The 18,102-nt window shown below is 47.7% G+C and overlaps 1 protein-coding gene across 1 annotated transcript in view; it reads left to right on the top strand.

Moving 5' to 3' along the window:
- The first annotated feature begins 13,015 nt into the window (after window positions 1-13,015).
- LOC102378891 (MARVEL domain-containing protein 3-like) overlaps window positions 13,016-18,102 on the top strand; it is a 29,927-nt gene continuing 24,840 nt past the window's right edge. The window contains exons 1-2 of the mRNA XM_006033311.3: window positions 13,016-13,417; window positions 16,980-17,135. Of these exons, the coding sequence (XP_006033373.1) occupies window positions 17,020-17,135 (116 nt within the window). The 5' untranslated portion in view covers window positions 13,016-13,417; window positions 16,980-17,019. The remainder of the gene's footprint in view (window positions 13,418-16,979; window positions 17,136-18,102) is intronic.

The following is an 18,102-nucleotide window of genomic DNA, read 5'->3' as shown; positions in this document are numbered from 1 at the left end:
AAAGAGCAACAAAGTTCATATTGCAGGTTCAGTGCTCTAATAGTAAATAACAGAGCCAGTTAAAATGATACATTTTTCCTCCAATCTTTCACAACATTTTCATTAGACTATTATTTTTATACAATGTGAAATGAAAAATGTTCAGTTGTTTTCCATTTGCACCTCACCCAGCTCCTGGCACTGGAAAAAAAGAAGACAACCATGAAAACAGTAAGTCCAACTCATTTTTAAACCCAACCAATAGTGTTTGCTTAAAAAAATTAACATCCCCACCCTTCCCCCCCTCACCCCCACAAAAAAAAGTTTTCCACAACCTCTTTGTAGGACTCAAAACCTCATTTCTGTTGATCAAACTTTGCTTTAAAAAAAAAAAAAAAAAAAAAAAAATCGCCTCTCTCTAAAAAGTATTTCATACTGTGAAATGGTAAGAGACAGACCAGTTGTTACAATGCTAATTTAGGACGGAGGAAACTGAGGTTCAGTTCTGTACTCTGCCACAAACTTGTGAATATCGCTTGAGTCCTTGCGTGTCTTAGTCCCCACATGGGAAATATCACTTCTGTACCGCACAGGGGCATTGTACACAGGGTTTGAATGACACTGACTCTTGGGGGACTGCAGGGGGGGATCAAGACAATCTTGATCTTTGATTTCATTGATTAACAAGTCCACCTAAGTGAAGGAGCAATGTGATCAGAGACCCTCCCAGGTTGTGATTTTCAAATCTTACAGAGGGGCTCTCGTCTCTTATGCGGGGGCTCAGCCCCCTCCCTCCTAGCTCCCCTGTAGTTTAAACCCTGATTGTACAGACTATGGTGATAAAGGCCATAACACTGTCCACAGCTGTTATACCCGACACAGATCGCCCTGGGGAATGATGGGCTGTATTGAATGAATGTGATGCTGGACAAAGCACGGGATTACCATTATCATTTCCAGGATATTCCAAACCTGTAGCAGGCTGATCCTCCTGTGACAAGCGGTACGGGATCTTTAATGATTGAAGAAAGTGAGGACCTTATTTTTATGTCTCCTCATCTGAAAGACGGCTGTTCGAGCAGCAGGGAGACTCCTAGCACTGGGCAGTTGCTGGGCACAGCCTGGGAGGAGAGCCACCTACTGAGCCCGCGCTACCACGTCACCAAGCACTTGACTTTTTCTGTAAAAGCCAGAGTGGGAACCAGCCTCAGCCCAGCCGCTAATGGACTCTGCAGAACGCACGCCCTGGTCGGGTACGGCCGTGTCGCTGGGATGAAGCGCCTCCATCGTTGTCCGACTGCAGTTGAAAATCTGTTTCCAAAGAAAAAAGGAGCTGCGCTGAAAGTCCCCATGCAACACTCAGCCTAGCATTTGAGCTTTCCAAATAAATTGCTGTGCATCCCCTTGGGTGCATCTGCCCTTTCCTACAAGGAAGGCTCCCATCCTTCTTAAAGCAGGGACTGAGCTAGGTGTGGGGGAGCAGAGGCGCTTGGACTGTGGGCAGCCTTCCTACGGCAATTCAGTCTCAGCATGTGCATGTGCTAGGGGACTGACGACAGCCGGGTCGTGTTAAGCAGCAGTTTATCACCAGGTATCTCTAGTGGAAGGAAGGCAAGCGCAAGGGAGGAAGGGGGACTCAGAGCTCAGAGAAAAGTGAAACAGATGATTAAGGGAAAAAAGATGGCAGATGAAACTAAAAATAGGCCTTTTGGCAGTTGTAAAGGAAATTCGTTTGACAGGGGGCTGTTTCTTTCATCGAGAGTGGTTTGTTGTGTAACAGATGATACTGGCACCAGCTCTCCTTATCTGTGCTGTCAGTTTAACTGACAAAAAGGAGCTTGCTTTAGCATTGCAGGAGTTATAATGAGCTTTAAACATGTGTTTGTTTTCAAGGAGGCTTAGTTCAAAGAGCCGCCCCACGACTGAAGGGGCGAGAGACCTCAGCACATGCTCTGTCAAAACAATTTATTCCACAAGTATTTCCTAAACTTCTGGATCTTTATCGAGTAGGCTAGGGGAGGTTACACCTCCTGTTTTCTGTGCCCCCCACCACCTCATCCCACCTTAGACTTGCCCAAGGAAGACCTTCAACTCTATGCTGCACAGCATAGCATCTGGCAAAGTAGGCTGCCACCTCTGAAAGCTCACATCTTTCTGAACAAGATCATTTCTGTTGCCACCCTCCCCTCCCTTGTGCTGTACAGCAGAAAACTCGATGCCCGCAAGTTTTGCAGTGCACACACAGAAGGACACCACTCTGCTTTCCACCCCTTGGGAAGGTTATGTGAAACATATAGAGAACCTTAAATGCAGCGTCTTTCCAGGCCCAAGTGAAAGTGAAATGAAAATCGTCAAAGCTGCTTTATGTTTTGGTGAAGGCATTTATTTCTCTCCCCCACCCCCAAGATGCAATCCCTGGACCAGAGAGTTCAGGTGAAGGATACAAAACCATTTGCCCCCTTAAGTCAGACACAGAGGGGACAAGAAGCAAAGTTTAGGCTTTGAAAGACCTTATCTTGCCTTCCCCTTCTTCCAAAGAAATGGGATAAAATTACTGTACTGAAAGGCCGGTCATCAACTCCTGCCCTCCTGCAGGTGACTGATGCAGGATCACTGTGAGCTTCACTGACAGGATATCCCATTGCCAACGCGCCTGCACTACGTTTTCCTCACAAGTCTTCAGAGTGCCTGCTGAATAGAAAGAACCAGTGCCTGAAACCTTCTCTCTTTCTTTCTTCCTTCTCCTTCCTCTCAATAATATTACACTTAACATAATGGAGTTGGGTTTTTTTTTTCTATCTTTGGATCAAAACAGCCCAAGATGGTTGAACTGGAGGGGGAGGGAAAAGACTGGCTTGTAATCATTCATGACCATGATTTATTTTAGCAAGTCCCGCTTTATTTAGTATCTAGAGTGAAAAGTATACGGTGAACCATGTGGCTGAGCTGAACCTTATGGCTTTAAATATATCCAACCATTGCATGTCAAGCTACTCAATTATATAAAGGTTCCTATAGATCTGCTTCATTCACTGCATCCCTGTCATGTTCACTGAAGCCTTAGATATGACTTCCAGTATGTCACATTTGCTTTTGTAGAGTACATCTCACAAAGATCTTTCAAAGTTCATTGGAGCAAGCCAAAAAACAACCCAAGCAGCCTATTACAAGAACGAGAACTAGCCGTTAACATTAAGAATAGCAGTTAACATTGCTATTTTCTTACCTGCTGTATCTTAAAAATGGCTTCTACACACATCAGTATTAATATTAAGGCGTGATACTTAAGGTAATGGTATTTCTGTGTTGTCCCTTGAATACGCAGGCTGAACAACATTAACATGGCACAGGCCTACTCTTTTTGCTCCAGTAAGCAACATTAAAAAGTTTTCAAAATTGCAGAGTGGCTTGCTTTTTAAAAGTGTTGGAATATTGGCAGCTAGCGGGCAATTCTCCTTCCCTCCCACCAGAGAACAGTAAATTTGCTGAAAAATTCCATTTTGATCATCCAAAACTATCTGTATATTCACTGAAACTCACTGAATATTTTTGGTTGGAAAACAATTTTAATAGCTTCATGATGAGAGAACTCACAGCCATGATATGAGACAAATCAAGCTCCCTTTCATTTTTCAACCTTGGAGGAAATCCTTCTCTCCCACATCCCCAGGGAGTGCCCTTATCACAAGTCTTTATGCTGGAACAAGCAGCTCTGTCTCTATCTATCACTGATATTGTTGCACTGAAGCAGAACCTCCCAAGTGAGTGCTTTAATCAGGAGACTGGACAACTGTTTTCATTCTCCAATAGTTTATGCAAAGTGCAATAGTCCCAGCTCAAAGGTTGAGAAAGACCCATTTCAGATTATACTGTAGGCTGAAGTTGAAGACACCCATCTGCGAGGAAGACGACTTAAATTCCAATCTGTGCCTGGCTTAAAAACAGAACTAACAGATAAAAAGGGAATGCTACCATGATATCACTTCGTCTCCCAGCAGTGTATGAATCTTGTCATTCATTTCCTTTGCTTTTCTTACACGTGCCCAAAATAAATTATTTTGTTTAGGGTTAATTGGAACCGTTGGTGTCATATGAAGTGAATTCCACATCCCTCCCCACAAGTTTTTGTTTCAGTGAGAAAAAACCATTGATTTTTAAATGTAGAGTTTTAGTTCAATTGCTAAACCAGAAAAAAATAATCTAGTATGCGCTCAGCCCTATGGACAGCACAGCTACAGTACAACCACAAACATATGGTATGATTCTTGATACTAGAAGTGACAAGACTGACTGAAACACTCAGATTTGCATTCAAGTTAAAAGCACAAGTGCTGAATGTGCATGAAAGAGCAGAAGAGTTATGAAAAAAGTTAACTGAAATAGGGAAAATTATAAAGCATTCAACAAACAAAGATGTGCTTTGCACTGTAGCACGCCCCCCCGCCCACCCCACACCCACCCGCCTGCCATTAGCTATAAAGGCCACAGGATGCCACTGTTGCATTTCTTTTCCAGGAGGTCAAGACGAATCGAGAAAAACAAACAAACCTGTTCCTATGAATCAACTTGTGGTTTTTTCCCACTAAATGAGTCAGTGTTGCAGCTCCAGATGACACCCAATGCAAACAGATTGGTGCATCACAGTGCAACATGTCACAGCAAGAAATAAAATATTTGGGTACCTTTTGGACTAAATGCGACTCCCATAATAAGCACTGAAGTCAAAAGGAGTCTTATCCATCCATTCTCATGGGTGTTGGTCATGGCCATATCTTTGAAGATGCAAAACAAACAACAAATATCTTCTGTTGTTGTCTTTTACCTGTTTCCAGGAGACAGAAGCAGAAGAGAGAGGAGATAAAAAGGAGAATGAAAGCAGACTGATGTGGAATTAAATCTTCTAAAGCAGAGAGCATCTAAGAACACTATAAACCATTAAAAATCCATATATTGTCTTAATATAAAACTTTTTAATGTAAATATCTGGAATGTAATGTGTTCACACCAAGGAGTGGGGGGAGGGAGGAAAGAGGGGAAGGGGTATGTGTAACTATGAATGGAAAGCGTTGCCCATCAGACACTTTCTCTATCAATCTGATGTCTAGCTGATGAACAACAATTTGGAGAACACTCACTTTCGAATCCTAGACCCTAGTACTTCAATAAATAAGAAAATGAAGGGGATTCCAGGGCACCCACCTGAGAGAAGCTTATTCCCATAGATCTAGAACAAAATCAGACTCCAAAGATCCATGCTGTTTCTAGAGATCTTTGAGTATGTGTAAAAATGCTAAATTCTACGTTAAGCTTTATTTTGAAGTGCTCGAGTTAAACATAGGCATTAAATTATAAGACTCCAAATATGGCACCATCACCATCTCATTTCAAGAGGCAATCCTTCTGGAGCAAGAAATAAGGTCTTCCAACACAGCTACAAGGATGAAATCCCAGCGAAGTATGGGTAAAAAATATTTAACCGATTTTTTTAATGCTGGCACTTGCAGCTTTCAAGTAGAGCATTTCATTATGCACTGTCACTGTTGAAAGGAAAAACACATGCTTTTGGCCTAGAAAAACTCTGTTTTAAGATGAAGGAAAAAACAGAAGCAAGAATAATTGAAAATGGCTCAATACCTGCTAGCTAGTCAAGAATGACAGCTCTGAGGAACGGTTAGCATGACACTGGAATCACTGTTGTGATGAAAAACTTCAGGTCAGAGGTGAGGCTCCATACATAAGGCTGAGTTAGTGTATATTAAAGGGAACAGGATTTATGTGTCTAAACAAGCTAAACCCCTAAATCCCACTGACATTAATAACCCATGGAAAGCATTCTTTGGTTGTTCTTGAACCAGGGTATGGTTTTTAAATGATAGTTCAGAGCCAGATAGGTTTTCACTAGACATTGAGAAGGATGAAGTTTCGGAAAATGGGTAACCAGGGGGAAAAAACGGTGTCTAAGGATGATTTTATTGCTTTTAGGATGAGTGAATGTGACAATGCAAACCAAAGATACAGCATTAACATAAAACTTCTCATGGTTGCTTATATTTCCTTAGCTGAAAGTATACTGAGTATAATCATATTTTCTTTTCACGAGGATATAAAACGTTGACTGAGACATACCAGGTATTAAGTTCCAAAGCTCAATTTATCCCTTACTCTGAAGCCTGGGGATTTCAAAATTGGTTTTAAAAAAGAAAGAAATGTAAAAAGCACCTGCAACCCAAATTCATTCTGCTGATTCTCTTTGGTAGTTGTTTATATGTAAAAATAACTTGGATTCCGGTAATAAGAAACAAGAGGAAATAAACAGTTTCCGATGTTAACAGGAGTCATGTTGACCTTTGGAAATCAGCGTTCCGATCATGGGCCAGCGGGGGCCTGCTGGATGGATGGAGCAGTCTTTTCATGTAGCTCCAGATGGAGGATTGGTACAAAATACCCTGCTTATAGAGGATTTTTAACTTCATTAGTGTAGACTTTCAAGTGTGCCCGCATTGCACTGGTATAGGACACTAAATGGGACCGAGGTTAGTTATCTGAACAGGCTGAAAGAGGTCATGTCCCTTTTTGCACCAATAATTCCCATTCAACCTGAGCAGTTGGCCAAAATTCAGGGTCCCGAGAATTGCTCTTGTAGGAGAAATATCCCGCGTTGGAATCGGGTGTTACTTTGATGCAACCCTATTTATTTACCTACATAACACACACAGTCCTTGCCCTGCTCCCTCCTGGCCCCCAAGCACAGTAGAAACCAAACAACAGGAGTCCCTTTGTTCATTGATCCAAGCTTCCTTCAGCTATCACCATCCCCAAACAGCTTTCTTTCAAGGCTTTCCCCTTTCAGGAACACATTCCCAGTATTTGTTATGGTTGTCTCTTCCTGTCCAGCATCTGTTTTGGTGAAACTTTTCCCTGCTTCTCTCTCACGCACACAGCTCTAGCAGTTCATTCCCCTGCATCTGCCCTTACTGTGTTACTACGCATAGGCCACATGGTTCAGCCTCTACTCCAGCCTTTCCACATGCTTTGTTTTGGGTGGTGCATCTATAAACTCACCTATCTTGTTACACAAAAGAGTTGGATTACTTTCCACACTTACCCTGGAGAAAAGGCAGCTACTAGCATTACCCCAATTCACACCACATCTCTCTTTGGGCCTTTGTTTTTTTGGGGCCTCAAATGATAAAAAGTCAGGACTTCTGCAGTGTTTTAGCTGTGAAGGACCTTGCCTGTGCGATGGGGAGAAACCGGTGGCTGGGTCTGAATGGCCAGCCCACCTCAAACCAAATTGGGTAATTTCAGCCCGCCACTCCTGAAGCATTGGGGACCTCTGGTCTAGAAGGGCTGCTGCTGCCACAGCCTCCTGATTTCTTATTAGGTACTCTTCTTCTCAATACACAGTCCATGATATCAGCAGAAGTGGACTACCAGAGTGCCACACATCCCAGCAATGCGTTCCATCAGATTCCCATGAAATACTGCTACATAGTCTTTGCCCCTGTCTTCGGGAGACCCTTCTTTGCGACACAAGCATCATGTTTCCTGCACCAAGCAAGCATCTGCGTGGGGCATGGGGATGTGATCAAGTACCTCAGCATAATTTACATTGGTTTTGAATTCCAGTGCATGTTAAACCAGGATAACAAAAAGCTCAGCAGGTTATTTGCTAGGAAGCTCAAAATATATACTGCTATTAATGGGAATCAACACTGCATGGTAAGAGACCAGAAAGCAACCTGTTTGGCCTGAGCAAGCTGTTACACCTGAATAAAGTATGGCCAAACTACACCTAAACTGGTATAATTTACAGCAATGGAGTTTTACACTCCCGATTCATTTAGAGCATTGGTTCCCAACCTCAGGGCATGACCCAAAGCAGGGTTGCGGGGGGTCCTCAGGAGGGTTGCGACGAGCCTGCACAAACACGCACATGTGCGCATACGGCCCAGAAGCAGCGAGCAGGCGGGTGGGGCAGAGCCGCCGCGCACAAAGGGGGCAATGGCAGCTCCCCTGTCCCCAGGCCACTGCCACCACTGCGCTCCACTCCCAACAGCCCCTGCAGTGCCAGGTTAGGAGGTCCTGTCGGTGGCCAATTTAGGGTCCCAGCAAAAAAAAAGTTGGGAACCACCGATTTAGAGGTAATTCTGCACTGATTGATCAAAATACCCCCACTTAACTGGACAACATTATCTGCCCACTATATTCCACACTGGCAAATGAGTTATCTATCCACCATTTTGGACAACAGCACAGGATGTCCAGCAGTTTTAACCTCTTATTTCAATTTTTCTAGAAAAATATATTGGTACTTTAAAATACATAACTTCAGAAATTTTATTTGGATCAATAGAAAAGAGAATTCTTCATACCAATAACCCATTTTTTTTAGTTTCCATTGTGTATATTCCTAGATGTTAGGGTTGGAAGGGACCTCAACAGATCATCGATGCTGACCCCCCTGCCCTAGGCAGGAAAGAGGGCTGGGGTCAGATGACCCCAGCCAGATGCCTATCCAGTCTTCCCTGGCCCCAGCCCCAGCCCCAGCAGGTCAATCTGTGGGGAAGGGAAGGGGCAGGGGCCAGACTGAGGCCCCACAGTGAGCGGCTGACCATGTGGCCCAGCCAGGAGCAGGGGAAGGTAAGTGGGGCCCCAGCCCAGCCAGGTGGTGGGAGGACTGGAGCCCAGAGAGGCTCCTCCAGGGGCACGGGGGACTTCCTCCCTATTTCTGCAGAGGCGGAGGTGGCAGAGGATGCTGCCACTGTGCCTCAAGTCCTGCTGCAGCTGGCCACGTGTGAGCGCGGCTCAGCTCAGCAACAGGGATTCACGTGGGGGCGGCCCCAGCCCAGCCAAGTCTGGGAAGATCTGGTCATCCAGGGGTTCATGAGGGGGGCTCCCACCACTGGGCACAGCCCGGCAGACGCCCTGGGGGCCCATGCTCCCCCCTACCTGTACTCGGGGCACAGCAGGCAGCCCGCAGCATCAGCCACCTTGTCCTGAGCCCGAGTGGGGAGGCACGGGCCTCTGCTAGGCTGCATCCAGAGGCAGGAGCCTTCCCCCCACCCCATGTGCCCTTGAACCATGGAGACTTCCAGACCGGGCTGGGTTGGGACCCAAAGCCATGTTCCTTTGGCTGCCGGGCGGGTGCAGCTCGGTGCTGCCATGGCACAGAAGTGAGATCAGGCCCCAGCTCAGCTGGGTCTGGGACACTCCACAGTCCAGGGGCACGTGGGGCAGGGGGGCAGGGCAGGGAGCAAGGGTGGGGGGGAGGGGTGCGCAGTAGATCCTGGGCTTAACCTTTAGTTCCAAAAAGTGACCTTCACCATAAAAAGGTTGGAGACCACTGATTTAAGTGGACTAGAGTCACAGGATTGACAGGTACAAAACTTAAACCCAACATTTCCAAAGTCCTGTTCACACAGTGGATCAAGAACTTCTATGATAATGCCAAGAAATTATATCAAAAAAGGATAACAGCCTAATTTATTTCCTTCTGGACTTGCACCATTATTTATTCTCACATAGTAGCCTTTAAACCCCCCTTCTCCTACATTTCTTTTTTGTTGCTGCTACTGTTCCTGAAGAAGATCCTGAACCTCTTATCTTTCCACTGTCTTCATATGTTCCGTATTCCTCTGACTTCAAATTACAGTATGACTTTCACTAAATACTAAGCAACAACAACAAAATCAAACAAAAAAGCCCAGATAAGTTTAAACTCAACAGCCTTGGAATTTGTTTTCTTTATTTGCTTTCTACTACTGAAGCTTTTAGGTTAGGGAGAGATATACAAAAAGCCAAAGCCTGAATTGATTCAATCTTTACAGGTTAGTCTCACCTGCCTAGATTGAACCAATTTGCAAGTAAATAGACATTTCTTTCGACTCAGGAAGTGCAGGCACATGCCTGCAGTGGCTCAGGCCAGAAGCCGGGGGGCACTAGAGCGTGCCCTCAGCTGCATGGAAGCTATGCTGGGGGGACAGGGCATACCCAGGCCAGGGCAGGCCTGAGTATGATTGGGGAGGGGTTAAAACCCCCAGCAGGTACCCCAGCCAGGGTGCGCCCGGAGGGACAAGGACAAACAAGCCCTTGCCAGTAGGGGTGTGCAAAGAGGGCCATATTCGATTTGGATTTGGCCTGATTTGGGGGACAGTCATTCTATTTGTTGATTCAGATCACTGTCCTGGTTCAATACAGCCAAATCCAAATCTGAAGATTCGATTCTGATTCAGAGAATCAGTGATTTGGCTATAGACACAGCTTTAAATGTTTTTTCTACATACATCAAGGTACCAGGTGTAGCTTGTGAACTCTGAGATGGTGGGGTGGATGGAGAGTCCCATAGGAGCGTGGGGAGGCCCCCCGCGTGCTCAGTGGTGGACCCAGAAGTGGACCCCTGTGCCTCCCCGGCTTGGAGATCAGCTGCGGGAGGACCCCAGGTATTCCACCAGTTACCGAGCTGGGGCGGGGGGGAGGTCCCCCATGTGCTCCGTGGCAGACCCGGAAGTGGACTGGATGTGCTTCTGGTCCACTTCTGGGTCTGCCGTCGTGCGTGCTGGGGACGTCCCTGTGCTCCCGTGGGATGCTCCATCCACCCCACTGTCTCAGCATTCACAAGCCGCCTGATAGCATGAGGTATGTAGAAAAAACATATAAAGCTGTATCCATGTCTGAATCATCAAATCTCTCCGACTCGACTCAGAGGGTTCCGACTCGATTCGGAGATGAAAGGATCTCCTGATTCGATTCGGAATCGGAGATTCAGCCACTAAATCAGGCCGAATCTCTGCTGAATTGAATTAGCAACCAAAGTTTCGCACAGCCCTACCTGCCAGACATTTCCCACTCCTGCACTCACAGCTCCAGTGGTGGGGACATGGCCAACCCCCACTGTAGTGTGAAGCGAATGGAGATGGGGGTTTAATTCCCCCCTCTGTCCCCTGTCCCACCAGCATGGATCCCAGCCAGGTAGAGGCGCAACAGCCTTTGCCAGGCATTTCGCCACTCATTGCTCCAGCAGCAGAGGCATCGTCAGCCCTGGCAGCGGTGCGAAGCAAATGGAGATGGGGGTTTAATTCCCCACTCCAACCCCTGTCCCAGTCACATGTACACCAGCCGGGGTCTGCCTGTCTGGGCTGCAGCAGCCTGCATCAGGGTCCCTTCTCCCACTGCTGCAGGGGTGGGGGCATAGCCAGGCGCCAGCTGGCATGGCCACCTGAGGTGAAAGGGGCAGGGAGGAGATGCCAGCTCAGGTCTGCCTGGTGAGGGCAGAGCAGCCCATCAGGCATTTCTCCCCCACATCGCCACTGAAGCAACAGTGGGCATGGCCAGCCCCAGCACTAGCCTCAAGTGAACTGGTCAGGGAGGGGGTTTAATTCTCCCCTCCGTCCCTGCTCCACTGGCATGGACCCGAGTCAGGGTCTGCCTGGCACTCCCCTCACTGCCGCAGCAGCAGCAGGGGTATGGCCAGACTCCAGCTGGCATAGCCACCTGAGGCAAAGGGAGCAGGGAGGGGGTTTGTTCCCCCTCCTTCTCCTCTTCCTCCTGGGGAATTGCAACTGGGTTCTGCTAGTCCTGACTGCCTCCTCCACTGATCACTTCTTGCACAGGGTGTGCGGCGGAATAAGTCCCCTCCCTGTCCCTTTTGACAGATGCCAGAAGGAGGGGGAAATCAACCCCTTCCCTGCCCCCTTCACCTAAGGGGGCCATGGTAGCTGGCCTCCAGCCACACCTTACCCCTGCTGCAAGAGGGGCAAGGGGGAAGGGACTCTGATGGGGCAGCGACCCCTGTGATGGTGTCCTAGGAGCACAAGCCTCTTCCTGACAGAGGGGCTGTGCAGTGGGCAGGAGCGGGGTGGGCAGAGCTGCTGCAGACTGCACAGGGCACAGCTCAGGCAGGGCTGGAAAGCATGCTGGGATGCTGCAGGACTATGGTTTAACTTAAACCTTAGGGTTTATAGTGATTAAGAGGGGAAGGACTTTTTTATGATCGCTGAAAGCTGAGTGACATAGTTGTACAGTTCCAGGAGGCGGGTCTATCAGAAAAGACACCAAATATTGTGAGACAATAAGAGTCACAGGGGTTGGCAGCACCAAGTTTCTGATGCTGTTTGTCTCCCTCTCTTTTCCATTAGTGTTTCACTTTTCTCTCTTACGACCCCAGGACAGACCTGATGCCACAGGCTGCTGGCAGGGCCCCGTCTCACGCGCTTAATTGTTTACACACAAATCAAACAGGATTTACAGTGCTGGCTCTACCAGACTTCTCTCTGTCCTGGGTCTTCATTAGTACCTCGCTTATCTCTCTCTTCCCTCCTCACACGCTCCGTCTTGCTGTTTTCTTCTACTCAATCTTTCTTTTCTTTATTTGCTTAAGCTAATAAATGGTGGCTAGTAGTTTATAGCATCTGATGAAATGGGCAGGGAGGAGACTAATGCATGATAGAGGAGCTGGGTCTGCATTGAAATTTCAGGAGCTGTTGCTGGAAGCAGGCAGGTGTGACATACAAAAAGCTTATGTCTCTCTCTGACTGTGTTGTAGTCTAACAGGCTCCACCCTGCCCTGCTTTCTGCCTGGCTTGTGCCCTATAAGCATGTAACCAATTGTCTCATTTGCCTCTTCCCCGATTCTGCTGAGAACCAAACAGAATACTGTTTAAAAGTGTCTAGTTGTTTTTCCAGTCGTGGGGAAGAGTTGGAAATCAGCTATGTACAACTATTAAATCTGCTATATTGCTCCCTACCTCAAAACTAGGTGAGCTACTGCTGGCAAAACAACACAAGTGCCATCAAGCAATTATAACAACATAGTGAAGTACATCTCCAAAACCCCTGTATATGTAACTTAGATATTTGTCAATTCCTCATGTCAGATATTTACTTTCTAATGACTATGCTATTGTGCATCACATGGTTTGAATGAGGCTGTACTTCTGATTTCTATCAATAATTAACAGCGTCCTTTTGGTTCCCCCCTCCTCTTTAGCATACCTGTGAGGTAGGTAGCCATGTTAGTGTGAAGTTGGGCAGAAGGCTGGCACTTGATGGCATTTGTGTTCCTTTTATCCACCCAGCCAGCACATTTGCCCCAGCAGCAGGCACTCCAGCCCACATCTCCCTGTCACACATTTCAGTGGTGTCAGGGGTTACATTGCTCCTAACTGAGCCAGCCTGGGGAATCAAAGCCATTCAAAGCAAAACTCCATTGAGTGGCAAAAGCTGCAGTCTGTGAAGGGAGCAGAGAATTGGTAGGAGGGGCAGTAACCTGTCCTTCACCTGGGAGACTCATCCCTCCCCCTACCTGGCACACACAAGGAAATGCAGTTCAGCTCTCACCGGAGTGAGACACAGGAACAGCCAGGAAGAAAACTTGGCCTGTTCAACTTGAGCCTCAGCCGAATCAACTCAGAGGCCTTGGGTTGCTACTCTTGGACAAGTGAGGAGCTTTAAACACTCTTAAAAAGGGGTGGAAGGGAGGATTGCATGGGGGGAGGAGGGTTAGGGAAAGGGCATGGACTTGGTTCTGGATTTTGTAAGGGGAGGAGAATGTGTATGACAGCAAGCTGGGATGGTAGATTTTCATGGGGTACTGCATGCCAGGAGGTTTGCATTTGGGGAAAGAAAGAGAAGGGGAAGGAGACTCTCTCAGGACACAGGGTCTGGGGCTGCATTGAAATTCCTGGCTGTTGGAAGCGGGTGGGTGCGACACGGAAAGGCCTTCACCCCTTGCTTTGTGCCTCAGACGGCCCGGATTCCTAGAGAAACAAGACAACGGAGAGTCCTGTCTTGTCCACTCCTAGACAAACGCAGCAGTTTGCAACTTCCCCTAGGAATATAAGCAAGTGGGTGTGATAATTATTCTAGTTGCATGAGAAAACTTGGGGAATTTACAGGACTTGACCAATGTCAAAAAATCCAAAAGTGACAAAGCTGTAATTTCCTTAGTTACCATGGATTACCATACAGCATATTTTCCCTCAAAACACAACATGTGTTTTCTGAGCACGGGTACCTGCAAGTTAGCTCACTGTCCGGCTACTTTTTTTTTTGCTACAATAATCCTTTTCATAGCTGTGGGACTTGGATTTTGGTGATATTTTTCATTAGACCAGCTGTACAGGTGAGAGAGCTGTTAGACAAGCTTTGGGGCATCAAGTACCAATGTATGAGCTGAATTTGGGGGGAAAAAATAAATTATTTTTTCACTTGTTTCATGTGCAGGGAAATACTTTTTTAATACAGGAAATTCCACAAACTTCCCTCTTTGAACTCAACCTCAATCTCCTGTTGTCCTCAAGGGAATTGAAACTCAAGGATGCCCTTAAGAAAGGCAGAGCCTATGTCTTTCAAAATAGTTGCTGCCTTCCATTGGCACTGGATTCAAGCTGCCATGGTCAGGGGTGTCAAATTCACCCCATACCCTGAGCCATATCCAGGCCATACAGCTTCTCATGGGCTGGAGCTACAGATGGCAGGGGGGAGGTAGATGTGGCACGGCCAGCAGATGCAGCCAGCGGTTGGGTCCAGTGATGGAGGCAGGAGGTCTAGTGTGACTGGTTCAGCACAGTGCTGCCACCCTGGCCACTGATGGCCGTGCCCAACAGGGTCCTATACCCCATGTTCTGCACCAGACCCTGCCCCCTAGCTCCCTGGGCCCCCAGGAGTCCCAGAGGGAACAGCTCTGTCATCCAGATCCAGCCTGTTGGTGGTTCACTTAATGTTCCTGATTGAAGGCATTAATCTTACCATTCAGTTTCTAAGTTGTTCTGGGGAATACTTACATGTCTATAATACTGTACTGTAAAACAGTGGTTTGCAACCTTTTTTGTATCAGGACCTATATGTAAACATCGATGGCCACTCCCGACCCACAGCCACCTGGCCCTGCTGGTGCCTCTCACTCCCAAGCCACAGGCCCCTGCCCCCCTGGACCATGCTGGTGCCCCTCACTCACAACCCGCAGCCATCTACCCCCACCAGCCCTGCTGGAGGGGTCCCCCAGCTGCCCCTGTCCTGCTCAGGCTGGAGCGCAGTGGCTGCAGTGGCTCTGGCTCATGCAGGTGACAGTGGAGTGAGTCCAGCCCTGGCATGCAAGAGGAGGGGAGGCCTGTGGCACCCCCCTGTCCTGGGCTGGGGTTCCCATGCTGCACCAGGCAGCCTGGTCACGGCCCCACCTACCCCTAGGCAGGGTTTCCTGGCCGCCCCTCCTCTGCAAGTATGGGCACTGGACCCTGTGCTGCTGGCTCAGCTACACAGCTCTCCGCCACCCCTGAAGGACCCCATCCCCCTGCCCCCCGCTGGAGGGACAGACACCTCCCCCCATTCCCCCTTGCCCTGATCCAGCCCTGGTGCTCAGCCACCTTCCCCCAGTGCTGACAGGCACCCTCCCACACACACACCTGTCCTCCTCCACACTCATACCGACACCCAGACAGTCCCCAAGCCCTGACCCTCCAACCCCCACTCCCCATACACTTACCTGTATCCAGGTGCTGAGGCTGCTCCCACAACCCTGCCTGGCTGCATGCCAGCCACATGCGTGTGCATGAGCAGAGGCATGTGCACCCTCTGCCTCCAGTTGCCCCAAGCAGCTCCTTGCAGACCGAAATGCTGCCAGCCTGCAAGGGGAAACCCACGCTTTCCCGCATTTTTCTGGGACTTGCTTGCAACCCTTTGAAATATTCTTATGACCCACTTTTGGGTCACGACCCATAGGTTGAGCAAGACTGCTCTAAATTACTGGGGACAGGTACCCTCAAAGTTAGCTACATCTTAAAATAGAGCCTTGTTGCACAGGATGTGTTTTATCTGAGAGCATAGAATGAATTCTGTGCTACATTAAAGGTGAGAATGTGTTCTGAGCAGTTGCATGGTACTGCTGACTACAGTCTCAGCCTGCTCTGGACAGGGCTGGAGCTGGCTGTGCCCCCCTCGCCCTCCTCTCAGAAACTGCTCCTGGCACCAGGTGCTGCAGTTCACACATTTGCCCAAGAATACATGCAGCCCCCGTGCCATCCCAACCACGTGCCAGCGCGGCCCAGCCCGGGAACACCTGCCCTTAGCACACTGGGGCAAGTCAGCTCTGCTGTGGGCCAAGGAGAGGATAGCATTCTTGCTGCTGGATCCTCAGGGTGAGACGGGTCTCCAGGCAGTCTTCAACCCCCTGCACCTCACTGGAATCTGGAACTCGTATTATCTCCATGGAGCACTCCAATGATAGCCGAACACATGTTACTTAATACGATCTGGAGATAGTCCTCCCGGGAAAAGTCATAACTTTGCTACCATACGATCTCACTTAGCACATGTTTTACTGCTTGAACACATGGATGCTTGTATTTTAAGTGCATTTAACACGTCCTAAATGTAATGTGTGATATGACCCATCGTTCTTCTCTGGAAACAGAACATTGTTAGAAGTTTGACTGTGCTCTGGACTGTAAGGCTCCCCTGGCTTTGATCTGTGCTCTCTCCGAAGAACATACTAGAATAAAAGGCCAATTCTTCCTTCAGATTTACATGGCTCTCACGTAAGCCAGTGGAAGCTGCACATGCACACCACACAATGCAGACCTAAGTAGGTGGGTGAAAATTTCCTATGCTTGTTGTCTGATACAAAAAGACAGCACTGTAAGAGTCTTGATTTACTCTTTATAGAGAAGTACAGAAGGGTATTATACACTGTCCCTGTAATCAGGCTAGGAGAGAAAAAACAGCCTGTGAAAATAGCTCAAGTGCTGAGTCACAGAACGGTCAAGTTTCCCAGTTAATGGAAAAATTAAAAAAAATCCCACACTTGTCCCTCTCTCTAAAGTAGACACTTTGTTAGTAGATTGAGGACTCTGCTTCTTTCTGTTCCCCAACAACAAAAGCTTTGTTCCTCAGTCACCTTTAGTGAATCTTGCCCAACATGAGAGCAATTATGTTGTGCAAATGGTGGTCAACGAATAACTTAAATTTGAACTGTGAACTGAATCAGTGTTATGTCTCTTGCTCAGGAGATTATTTCAGCCAAAAAGAATACATGTAAGAGCCAAGATGTCTCACACAGACAGACCTCACAGAGATAAACCATACCGATACCACGAGAGCCACGGTTATGACAGGTACACCACAGAGAGACGGACTAAAGAACCATACCCATCCCATGGAAGGTATGTCTTGCATCTGTAAAGGAAGTATTATCTGGATTTTTATACTCATTGCAATAATATCAGGAAAAGCACATTCAGCCTTTAAAATGCAGAACGAGCATGGCATGTTCAGAATTGAGAAGTTACTTTGTGATTAGAAATTGTAAAGTATGTAATTAAATGCAAGTGTTCTTCCTACTAGATTCTTGAGTCACAGTAGGCTGGCAGACAGGGAAAGCTGAAATAGAGGCATGGGAGTAGCTGAGTTTTTATGGCCAGACCTGGATCACATACATAGGGGAATAGTGGTCATGTGACTTAGCCACATTTTCCTAGGAGGGATTGTCATATGGTTGTCCAGAATGGGGAGGGCCTGTCTACTAGGGCTGTGCGAAATTTCGACAAATCATTTGTTTCAAAGCTGCTTCAAGCTCAAAACACAATCAAAACAAAATGAAAGGCTTTGAAACAGCTTCAAAAGGAAGCAAGGGCACTCGAAATGTTTCAAAAGTTTCAAAATGTTCTGAGTTTCGAAGCTGGACTTGTTTGCAGCTAAACAGAAACTTAGAAGAGGGAGGGGGAAGAGGGGGGAAAGGACTGCTCTGATATGGACATCTAGCTCCCAGTTCAATTCCCCAGTTCTCTGCTCACTTCCCCAGCTCTTCCCAGGGGGTGCGGGCTGCTGATCTACATGCAGGGTTTCAGCAGGCTGCTGCTGCAGGCTGGAGCAGACTACAGTGATGTCGCTGGCCCCAGCCTGCTGAAACCCAGCACACAGATCCAGGGGCCCGTGCCCCCCAGGAAGAACTAGGGGAATGATCAGAGAGCTGGATAATCGAACCAGGGGCTGGGGGAATGTTTAGGTCCCTGAACATTCCCCAGTTCGATTCCCCAGCTCTCCAATCATCCCCCTAGCTCTTTGATAGCTTTCCCCAGCTCTTCCTGGGGGGTGGGGGCGCAGGCCCCTGGATGATGCAGGATGACAGCA

Source organism: Alligator sinensis, unplaced genomic scaffold (genome assembly GCF_000455745.1).
Source record: "Alligator sinensis unplaced genomic scaffold, ASM45574v1 scaffold1222_1, whole genome shotgun sequence".
In the NCBI taxonomy this organism is placed as follows: Eukaryota; Metazoa; Chordata; order Crocodylia; family Alligatoridae; genus Alligator; species Alligator sinensis.
Note: the sequence above shows the minus strand (reverse complement) of the source record. Positions and strands in the feature narration are given on the sequence as shown.